This window comes from Notolepis coatsorum, assembly GCF_963971535.1.
Source record: "Notolepis coatsorum genome assembly, chromosome: 5".
In the NCBI taxonomy this organism is placed as follows: Eukaryota; Metazoa; Chordata; class Actinopteri; order Aulopiformes; family Paralepididae; genus Notolepis; species Notolepis coatsorum.
In genome coordinates, this window is record NC_140169.1 from 122356339 (window position 1) to 122368295 (window position 11957).

Genomic DNA, 11957 nt, shown 5'->3' on the forward strand with positions numbered 1-11957 from the left:
AACTGGAGGACTGTGTGCTAGGTGTTCAGTATAGCTGTGTTAACTGGAGGACTGCTAGGTGTTCAGTATAGCTGTGTTAACTGGATGACTGCCAGGTGTTCAGTATAGCTGTGTTAACTGGATGACTGCTAGGTGTTCAGTATAGCTGTGTTAACTGGATGACTGCCAGGTGTTCAGTATAGCTGTGTTAACTGGATGACTGCTAGGTGTTCAGTATAGCTGTGTTAACTGGAGGACAGTGTGCTAGGTGTTCAGTATAGCTGTGTTAACTGGAGGACTGTGTGCTAGGTGTTCAGTATAGCTGTGTTAACTGGAGGACTGTGTGCTAGGTGTTCAGTATAGCTGTGTTAACTGGAGGACTGCTAGGTGTTCAGTATAGCTGTGTTAACTGCATGACTGCTAGGTGTTCAGTATAGCTGTGTTAACTGGAGGACTGTGTGCTAGGTGTTCAGTATAGCTGTGTTAACTGCATGACTGCTAGGTGTTCAGTATAGCTGTGTTAACTGGAGGACTGCTAGGTGTTCAGTATAGCTGTGTTAACTGGAGGACTGTGTGCTAGGTGTTCAGGATAGCTGTGTTAACTGGAGGACTGCTAGGTGTTCAGTATAGTTGTGTTAACTGGAGGACTGCTAGGTGTTCAGTATAGCTGTGTTAACTGGAGGACTGCTAGGTGTTCAGTATAGCTGTGTTAACTGGAGGACTGCTAGGTGTTCAGTATAGCTGTGTTAACTGCATGACTGCTAGGTGTTCAGTATAGCTGTGTTAACTGGAGGACTGCTAGGTGTTCAGTATAGCTGTGTTAACTGGAGGACAGCTAGGTGTTCAGTATAGCTGTGTTAACTGGAGGACTGCTAGGTGTTCAGTATAGCTGTGTTAACTGGAGGACTGTGTGCTAGGTGTTCAGTATAGCTGTGTTAACTGGAGGACTGCTAGGTGTTCAGTATAGCTGTGTTAACTGGAGGACTGCTAGGTGTTCAGTATAGCTGTGTTAACTGGAGGACTGTGTGCTAGGTGTTCAGTATAGCTGTGTTAACTGGAGGACAGCTAGGTGTTCAGTATAGCTGTGTTAACTGGATGACTGCTAGGTGTTCAGTATAGCTGTGTTAACTGGAGGACTGCTAGGTGTTCAGTATAGCTGTGTTAACTGGAGGACTGCTAGGTGTTCAGTATAGCTGTGTTAACTGGATGACTGCTAGGTGTTCAGTATAGCTGTGTTAACTGGAGGACTGCTAGGTGTTCAGTATAGCTGTGTTAACTGCATGACTGCTAGGTGTTCAGTATAGCTGTGTTAACTGGAGGACTGTGTGCTAGGTGTTCAGTATAGCTGTGTTAACTGGAGGACTGTGTGCTAGGTGTTCAGGATAGCTGTGTTAACTGGAGGACAGTGTGCTAGGTGTTCAGGATAGCTGTGTTAACTGGAGGACAGTGTGCTAGGTGGCATAGACTACTGCCTTCACCATGACACCAATATTCAGAAACTGGGGCACAAAGTATGAGAATTGAGGCCATTGCCTGGGGGCGCCATTTCTCACTAGCAGACCTGCTTCGTTCAAATGCATAACGACAGGGCAGCCAATTTTGCAGAGGAGATGAGTTCATTGTGTCCCTTTGTACATTTAAGTTTGAACACTTATATATTTCATTTTCAGACTAAACGAATAAATAGCCCATCACTACCTTAACTGAAATAGATGAATTGGTCACTTTGTCTCTATAGTAGCCTCCAACGGTCAGCATCATGACACATGAATCATTCAAGATGAGAGATTGTCACAATATAGCATTGGGGGACATTTAAATGAACATACGCAAAAATATACCAATATAAAATATATTGAATGGCTTTGTATTGACGTCCTGGTTGACATTATTTGTAACATGTTTAGTGTGGTGTCCTTCGTTTGTCAGAGGAAAGCAACAGTTGTGATTGGAGGATCAAGAAAAGAGGGCGGAGCTTGAGATAGGTCAATTGTGCTCTAAAACTAACCTTAGGGCACTGCAGGGTCCCGTGGTGGATCAATCATTTGCATTCTATGAGCCCTAGTTTTCAGCAGCATTGAAATACTCTCACTGTTGCAATGTACAGAGTGGGGTTTCCGCTCTCTTTAATGAACGAGAAAGGAGACCCATGTTACCATCGCTGATTCTGCTAATTTATAATAGCTATAAACTGAGGCAAATGGAACAAAGATCCTAGAAACAATGTAAGTGATTTATATGTTCATAGTTTGTAGTAATTTCTTTTGATAATCAATTTAATAATCATGTCATTTGATTGTCATTGTTGGTTAAAGCAATTTAATTGATTGTTAAGAATCCTTGTTAAACTGATATACAATGACGGGCTGATCTTTCCTTGTCCTTCACAGCACAATAGACATGTGAGAAGATGGGGGATTGGAACTTATTAGGAGGTATCTTAGAAGAGGTACATATCCACTCGACCATGGTGGGGAAGATATGGCTCACCATCCTCTTCATCTTCCGCATGCTCATTCTCGGCGTGGCCGCCGAAGACGTCTGGGACGACGAGCAGAGTGAGTTTGTCTGCAACACAGACCAGCCCGGGTGCAAGAATGTCTGTTACGACCAAGCTTTCCCCATTTCACTCATCCGTTACTGGGTTTTACAAATCATCTTTGTGTCCTCTCCATCCCTGGTGTACATGGGACATGCGCTGTACCGTCTGAGGGCCCTCGACAAGGAGCGGCGCAGGAAGAAAGCCTGCTTGAGGGCAGAGCTGGAGGGCGGAGATCCTTTCCAAGAGGACTATAAGAGGATAGAGAGGGAGCTCAGGAAGCTGGACGAGCAAAAGAAAGTAAGGAAAGCGCCACTTCAGGGCTCCTTGCTGCGCACATATGTTTTCCATATCTTGACCAGATCTGTGGTGGAAGTGGGCTTCATTATTGGGCAGTGTTCCCTGTATGGCATTGGGCTGGCTCCTCTGTACAAATGTCAGAGGGCACCGTGCCCCAATAGTGTAGACTGTTTTGTGTCCAGGCCAACAGAGAAGAACATCTTCATGGTCTTCATGCTGGTTATCGCCGGGGTTTCTTTATTCCTAAACCTCCTGGAGATCTCCCACCTAGGGGTGAGGAAAATCGAGCGAAGTTTGTTCGGATACAAATACGGGGACGATGACAGTCTGTACCGGTCAAAGAAAAACTCGATGGTGCCGCAGGTTTGCATGCTGACGACCAACTCACCGCGGGGGATGATGCGGCTCTCGCAACCCGCCTGCATGGATGACGCAGTCACCTTGTTCTTGCCCTCGGCGGCCCCTCACCATCAGCAGGGGTTCAGCGCCAACAACGCTCCCAACGGCTCTGACCGCCATACCAGGAAGCAGCGCCTTCCCAGCCAGACGGAGAGTCATGGGCACCTGGGGGCTATAGAGCGCCGCTACACTCTGACCAACAGAAACCACTCGTACAGCAGTGAGGATTCAAACAGGCCTCGCAGCTCTGGCCCGGCGGGCCACGGAGGGCCACGACCCACACTGTTGGCCGGCCACACAGAGATACCGGCGCATCTGCGAAGCACACTGCGCAAGCAGAGCAGAGTTAGCGCCTGTAAGGACTTCAGCGACATGAGCGATTCTCCCGATAGTGGTCACTATCCCACAACCAGGAAGGCCAGTTTCATGTCTCGGGGGATGTCCGAGAGTAAAACGTCCAGTGCACCTGACACTAGCGCTGGATCTCAGAGTGGAACAGATTCAGCATCCCAACGCCTTGCCCAAAGGGAGAGCCCGAGCATGACGCCTCCTCCTCCTGCGGCCGGGAGGAGAATGTCTATGGTAAGTACAGGCACAGGGTGCTGTTGAAAATAACTTTCTTGTTTTCTAACCATTTTTTTTATTTTTTTATTCAATGGCTCAATCAGTGACCACTATCTTGTGCATATCCTCCTTTCAGAGTATGATTCTGGAGCTGTCCTCTATCATGAAGAAGTGAAAAGGCGGATGGTGTTGCCAAGGGACATATGAGGACGTTAACCCTTTCACTACCACTCTACCAAAGGGTTAACCCTTTCACTGAGACAATACAGAATGTTAACCCTTCCACTGCCACAGGACAAAATGTTAACCCTTTCACTACCACACTACATAAGGTTAACCCTTTCACTACCACACTACAGACGGACACAGTTAACCGTCTGTAGTGGTAGTGAAAGGTTAACCTTCTGTAGTGTGGTAGTGAAAGGGTTAAAGGGACATATGGGGGACCAAGATGGCAAAGTGAAAGTCATCCTCTCTCTGGACCGTCCATTTAGTCTAATGATTTTATAATGGCATGTGTGTTTTGCGTTTGCGCATGTGACGTGACGTCAGAGCTTTAGTCGTCTCTAACAGAGCTGTCAATATACATAACATATTTCATATGTTTTTTCATATCCTTTGTGACGTGTCTATAGCACTGCAGGTTTTCTACCTTCCCCCAAGGAATGGCAAGTAAGGTGAATACAACATAGCTCAATTCGGAAATGTTGCGGGTAACAGAGTCGTTGCCATGTCGGCTCAGAAATATTAGCCTAAGTGACTTCTCCCAGCGGCCATGGCGAGAGCACTCCTCTTAGCCAAGCTAATTTATCCTACATGTACCGTGTATGTTTTCACTATTAAGCATATATTGACCATGAAGATCCGTCTACGACATAATTGATGAGTCTGGTTCCACCACAGCGCCCTGTACCTCTGTGCTTTTTTGTTTCTCGGGGGAAGGTAAACTGAATTTACGCTGCCGCCTGGAAGTGAAGTCTTTACCGACTTCCTCCTATAGGAGCTGGACTGGGGAAATTCTGCAGATGTGTCGGGAAAGAATTGCATATGAAATATGTTGTAGCCAATACATCTGTGTAAGAGACTTACAAAAAGAGAATTACAATGACATGAGTAGTTTCTAGTGCACAAAGTTCTTCTGTTCAAGAAATATCTGTTAGCATCAAATCTTCTTGGAAATGATTAATGGTATATAAACTACTCACTGTTGGAGCATTAAAACAGAATTCACAATTATATTTAGGCTCAAAGAGTAAAGGCCTGCTCATAAGATGAGACACTTTTTTTCTTTCCAAAGATAGCACATTGAAAACATGATTGGGAAGAGAAGCCACAAAAAAACTGAAAAGTTCATAGCATTCTCTACTAATGGTGATCATTTATCATACACAATGAGTTGGGGAAAGGGCTCTTAAAAAAACGTTTCTTCTAAGGTGAATACTGTATATGAATATCGTTTTAAGGATTTTAGTTTTGTAAACCCTTTTGTTGAATGTTCTTTTTTTCTATTAAACACATTTCTCTTCAAGAGTACCTATCCCTTGTTTGTTTGTTTTGGGCAGAGTCGTGAAAAGTTTTGTTTGCAAGGAAGACACACAAAGAATGCATGATATGTTTCTTTATTTCATAAACAGAAATGGTGTCTAGACAAAAATGTCATTTATATAACACTAGCAATTGAAATGAATGAAAATGGGGTTTGCACAATACCTTATTTACAATGGTTATTAAGTCATTTTAATTCATTAGGGTCATGTAGCATTTAAAAATTAAAAAGGTAAGAACTCTTAGCAGAGAATAAGCAAATAACAACTATTTCAAATTGACAATATTAACACAAAACAGTAATCTAGAAAAATTAGAAAGGAAAACAACTTTCTGACTACAAGCTTAAGAGCTATTACATAAAAAATTATGCACCAAAATCTACTAATACAATAATCCATATAATCTGTGTAAAAAGCATGTAGAAAAACACCTGATGCCGTTTGCTGATACAGTCATTGACCAGTTATGAGAGGTATGAAGGATTTCACAGGTAGATAAGTGTGAGAAAGTCTGCACTGGTGACCCGGGGATGGGGCGCCCCTGCATACACTCAATTCACTTGAATGTGAACTATGGCCTCTGCAAGTTCTAAGGCAAATATTGGAGCTGCACTTGTATCCATGTAATGGTGAAACATCCCAGGTGGATTAAAAGAAACTCAAAGTTCTCTCTTTCTTTCTTTTTTTTCCTTTTTCTTTTTTATAAAACACTGAAGATCAGTCCAATTTAACCTAGTCATTTGTATATACATGGCAAATTTATCAAACACAACATGACACTTTTTTTTGTAAACATATTCAATTTCTTTTCAATCAATGATCTCAGCCTGTGCATTCAGTCAGGATATCAGTATATTATAAAGTTGAGCAATCTGAAAAAGGCAAGTTTTTGTTCATATTCTTTTAAAACATTTGGAGTTGAAGAGCCAGTGTTTTGTTTCAGAGAAGCAGCAACGAAAAGGAAAACAGTCAAACTAAATAGGGCAAATACACAGCAAAGGTCATGGAGAGAAAGGTAGGAGAATTCAATTCCACAGTAAGGATTCACTTAAAGTTTTAAACCAATCAATGATAATGACCATTCATCACATATCCAATTATATTGCCTTTTAAGTGTGCTAAGCTTTTACAAGACAAAGACACAAGGAGCCTGGTGTAACGCCCAGAGTTCATATACTATAGACCACAATAGCATTAATTTTAATATGCTATTATTATTCATCAAATCAATTTTAAAATCAATATGCAGCTATTGGTGGGTTTGGCTCCATCTGTATTTTGAAAAGCTATCATCTAATCACTGGCATACAAGCTTTGGGACTTTAATAAATAATTTCTTTCAAAACAGGGCAAAACAAAGATGTTGTTAGTTAACCAGTAATCAAACAGACTAGTGATGTGGCGCAAAAGTCTGCTTCAGACTATCGAAAATAAATCACTGTCAAATGTTTGGCACCCTGAGACATTATACAAGAGCAACTTGTGGAAATGACCGTCTTGATGGTGTAACCAGACAAAGGTGTGATTATTGAGATGATTACACACAAGCTTATTTTGATCTGTAATGATGACTGTTGCTTTGACCCAGCATAGGAATACAACATGCAGCTGGCATTGAGTATTAGCCCTCTTGAAGGCTGATAGGCTAAGAGGTCTTTGAATGGGAGCTTTTTTGTGTGTGCTTCTTTATCCGTTGTTATGTGTATCATCTCTGCATCCGTTGACCTTTGCAAGAATCTAAGGGCTTCTGAACCAGAATAAATATAATTAATAATTTTTTTATTTTTATTTTTTACATACAGTACGCCTACAACCCAGAAACTCTGCTATGTACTCATTGCTATCCCAAAAAAATAACATTGGTTGTTGTAACCATAGTAGTATAACGAAATCTAAAACAGATATCAAGGGACCCATTATCATTATAGCTTTGAATGGGGACATAAACTTCATGAATTTAAATACCCCCACCCCCAAACTGTTAGACAATGATATTTATAAAAGCAGAGCTTAATGGGGTCTGTGTTTATCCAAATGGAACATCACATTTTTCAATTTTGACTTTAAAAACGAGTAAAGAGTACATACATCAGTAGAGTATGAATTGCATAATGTTTGCACAGATGCCCACCTGGACCATTAAACCTCTGTGACATGGAGCCACACACTCCTACGTAGGGCTGCCTCTTTGCCTGTAGGTCACAGCCTGCAAAACAAGACAATGTGTTTGACAGTGGAACGCCGACCAACCTTCTGCATAGGAGTGTGACAGACCCATTTATCCACTTCCAGGTTTGTTTATACCTGATATAATCTTTAGAAAATGGTGAATACTGTTCCACTTAAATAAAATGCACATGAGAATTAACCCTTTCAGATGTGTGGGTCCTCTGGGGGGGGGGGGGGGGGGGGGCTTTTTCCTACCTTAGAATCCTACCACACATTCAATAGCCAGTAGCCAGTGTGATGAGCTAGAATGTTAAGTTCTCAACATTCATATCACACTGGTGTGATTGTGTATCTGAAAGGGTTAAAGAGAACATAAATGGGGGGGGGGGGGGGGGCTCACAAACATCACTAGCGATGAAAAATCACAATTGCTCTACACTCAAGCCATATCTTGATGAAAAAAAAGGATACAAATAGGTTTGCATTGTGCATATGTGTTGTGTATGAATGTGTGAGATTAGCTAAAGTTCAACGGGGGTATGTGGGTCTCGTCTTTTCGAAACGCAAAATAAGATGATCAAGTACACGCAGACTCACTCTGTTAAGCTGTATTTAAAATAGCAGCTATACATGCAAGATCATAATTTGGAAAACGTTTGATCTAAATCTCTTTTAAATGCCTCTCCCCCCCCCCCCCATACACTGTGTAGGATTTGATCCAAACCTGAAAGATTGATGAATAAAGCTTTACATTCCAATCAAATTCACTCTTTCTCTTGTTTTTACATAGAAAATATAATGTTTTAAAAGAACAGACTAGTCCCAGAGAACTTACGGGGCAAACATAAGACAATCTAACTAGGTTTATAGTAATTAGGCAGCATGCATGTCACAGAATAGGGTGTTTCAACAAATGTACACTTAGGGCAAACATGTTACCATCTCATAATGATTGTTACTCAATATCTTTTTTTAACACATACACTGCTTTCACAACTGAATTCTGGTTTAGCTTATTCAATTATTAAAAAGAAATACAAATATAAGATTTGTGAACACGTTCATACTAAGTTAGCTTCCTTTTGTGTTAATAGACATGTTTCTGATTCGTAGAGATATTTCAACTGTGTAGCAAAATAATTATTATCAAGATGTTTTTCTTAACCTTTCCTTATTTTTTAAGTGCCAATTTAAGTGCTCCAGTCTCAGATTTTAAGGGTACTGACACTGATAAAATACCCTCTATGAAGTGCCTGGTGCTCCAAACAAAGTGCCTGAACTAAGCTTAAAGTCTATTCAAATCCACTGATAGGTGATTATTTATTCAAACAGACGTTTTCAGAAGCGTCTATCTGAAAACGTGTTATCCATCCCTTGGGTTCGAGACGGTGGCCATACTTGTCACTGAGATACCAGGGAAGGTCAAGTGCAGCAACACTGGCGGGGATCAGAGGGTGCGCCCCGCGAGTATAGCCTACACACAAGCATGTTGAAATACTGATAAAGAAATTTGTTCCTCCAGAACACAAAGGTGGAACTCTTTTCACATTTAAAGAGTCAAAAGTTGAAAACGATGCGGCTCGAGCCGCACATTAAAAACATAGTCGTCATAATGAAAGTCAAAACTATTATTTTTCTTACATGCATGGGGCTCCGGAAATTATATTAAGTTGTTTACCATCTAGTGTGTGCATATATAATTGTGTTTGCTTAAGTATGTGTCTGTAAGTGTGTATATGTGTGTGTTGTGTGTTTCGAGCTGATTTCCTGAGTAGAAGAACACCCACCGTTATGGGGAATTTTCCGTTAGGCAGGACAGGAAACAGCGAAGCAAATATTTTCCCTTAGCAAAAAGGTGCTTGATATAACCCCAGTGGGAAAAAAAGAGAAACGCCAAAGCCTCTACCTGTACAATATCACTGTTACAGTCATCATGCTCCATACTATATACACATTACACCTTCTGCCAAACAAGCACTTGAAAGTCACAGGTACAACATCCAAAATACAATGGTATTGCTGATGTGTGGGAACATAGCCGTTTAACCACCTGTTAAATCATACTTTTTTTTTAACTTTCAGTTTCAGTGCTGAGGAAGGCATAGTAGGAATGTTATCGGGTATCGTCTGCACCAAGGTCTGCTGTACAGAAATACAAACGCGTGACACTGAAAGAAGTTTTTTTTTGCATATGAACATGTACAGTCTGGCTGCATCATAAAAAGAAGCTCTCATGTACAGAGGCTGTTTATCATTTTCATGAATTATGAACATTCAGAAGATTTTTTTTTTCCTGAGTTTGAATTGCTGTGACGAGGGCCACAGAGAGATAGTGAGATCATAGTAATTAGAGAGAGAAAAGTGATAGAGGTAGAAAAAAGACTGACGGACAAGAGACAAAGAGTGGGCAAACGGGGAGAGTGGGGAAACGGAGAGAGCGGGGTAAAAAAGAGAATAAAAGGCTGAGACGTATATCGGTAGACTGAGAGGAGCTGTGGTTAGGTCCGTTGAGGTTTGACTTTCTGAGACGTGATCTTTGCCCGTCCCTGTTGTTGAGTTCTACATGGAAAGACAGTGGGTCCTGCGGCGGGGGGGGGGGGGTTTGCTGCCGGAGACAAGTATAGCACCATTGTGAGGGTTTGGTGAGAAGGTCCCACGCTCTGTCACGGTAAGAGAAATACCTGGAGAACCGTATTGCTGCTGTTAAGACAACTGTAGTGTCAACCTTAAAAAACAAACAAAACCAAAAAAAATAATTAAAAAGACATAAATACAAACAAAGCTTGTTTTTTTTTCATTGAACACTGGCAGAGGCTGACGGTCTCAACAACCCCGAGAAAGGGTTTGTCAGAAGAATAAAATTAAATAATAATAAAAAATAACAACAACAAAAACAACAACAACAACAACGAGAAGGAACAACAACAACGATGATGACAACAACAACAACAGATAACCACCGTTACTTAGTACAGTCCTTTCTCGGCTGCTCATCGGTTGTACATTTATCAGTCATTTCCTGACAGAAATCCACCGTCACGGTCTGGTTGGTCTGTTCGAAGGAGTCCGACTCCGCGTACGGGCCGCCCTCCTGACCGTCTATATCCCTGACGGGCCCGTCCGCCCCGTTCCTGACGGCCGTGCCGTTCTCGCCCTCTGAGGGCCCGGGGGACTTGAGGAAGGCCGGCTCCGGTGTGGCGGAGCCCGAGCGGGTGGTGAGGTCGATGCTGGCGGGGGGACTGGGGGCGCCGTTGTCGTTGGGCCGCAGCACGGGGCAGTAGTGGTGTAGAGACTGGACCTGCTCTGGGCTGAGCTGCACGTCCCTGCACACCTCCTGGGACAGACAGGAGAAGTTCTCCCACAGCTCGCCCATGCACGCCTTCAGCTGGTTCCTCTCGGTCAGCAGCTTCTCCTTCTCACACACCTGCGCACACGCACACGCACACACACACGCACACACACACGCACACACACACACACACACACACACACACACACACACACACACACACACTGTAATTCTTTATTGGAATCCACCAATAAAGCAGTGGTGGCCTAAAAGTCAGAGAAGCGGGTTTGTGACCGGGAAGGTGACCGGTTTGGATCCACCGGACCGGCAGGAAAAATCTGGGCAGGGAAGTGAATGAATAACTCTCTCCCATCCCTCAATATACCAACCACTGAAGTGCCCTTGAGCAAGGCACTTAACCCCCAACTGCTCCAGTGGAGTTGCTCAGTGGCCAAAAGTGTCTGACTGTGGTTGTACTGGTGTGAATCCAACTGCATTGCTGAGTGGTAAATAAAGGTCAAATAAGTATATACTATATATACGATACATAATATTCAACATGGTTGGTCAGGTGTTTTTCTTTTCTTTTCTCTTCTCAGAATTCTCCTATAATTCTACAACCTAATAGCAATTGGCCCTTGTTATGACATCACCTTTTGGAACGTTTAGTCCTCAGGTTTCTCACATGATGTGAGATTGTACACCTGGAAGTGTCGGCTGACATCACGTTGTCAGTTCTCCATGTTCTCTTTAGCACCACACTGTAGGGCACACCTCTCAGACAACACACCATTAGACCTCCTCCACCCCCATCATGGAAAGAACGCGGGTCGGCTACCTCTAATAGAGTGGTCGCCTGCCTTCAACACCGGCCCACACTCATTACTGCACTTTGACAGCTTGGCAGCTTGAGGGCACATGGCTAGCATTAAAATGCTGACGCAACAGCATTGATGCTACTATCACACTCTTCCATTAGCGAGAAAGCTTTGTTCACAATGGGAAATTGTGTTTATTGTGAGAGAGGGAGAGAATAATAAGGGTGACAGTTTGCTCATACAAGTGTACACTACCGAGGAGTCGGTCGGTGTCAACCAGCACCTGCTAACGGCTCTGATCCTTTAGCTCAGCTGGTTAGTGCGGCCGCCTGTGGATCCTATGGTCCCAGGTT

At 42.8% G+C, this 11957-nt stretch overlaps 2 protein-coding genes across 2 annotated transcripts in view; one reads left to right on the forward strand and one right to left on the reverse strand.

The window, feature by feature from the left end:
* Positions 1–2389: 2389 nt before the first annotated feature.
* Positions 2390–4007, forward strand: gja10b (gap junction protein alpha 10 b; the record flags this gene model as incomplete). Its single annotated transcript, XM_084315281.1, has 2 exons — positions 2390–3799; positions 3918–4007. 2 exons carry the CDS (start codon positions 2390–2392, stop codon positions 3954–3956), a joined length of 1449 nt encoding a protein of 482 aa, XP_084171407.1. The 3' UTR covers positions 3957–4007.
* Positions 4008–10245: 6238 nt separating this feature from the next.
* Positions 10246–11957, reverse strand: part of bach2b (BTB and CNC homology 1, basic leucine zipper transcription factor 2b) — a 104120-nt gene continuing 102408 nt past the window's right edge. The window contains exon 4 of the mRNA XM_084314239.1: positions 10246–10921. Within this exon, the coding sequence (XP_084170365.1) occupies positions 10460–10921 (462 nt within the window). The 3' untranslated portion in view covers positions 10246–10459. The remainder of the gene's footprint in view (positions 10922–11957) is intronic.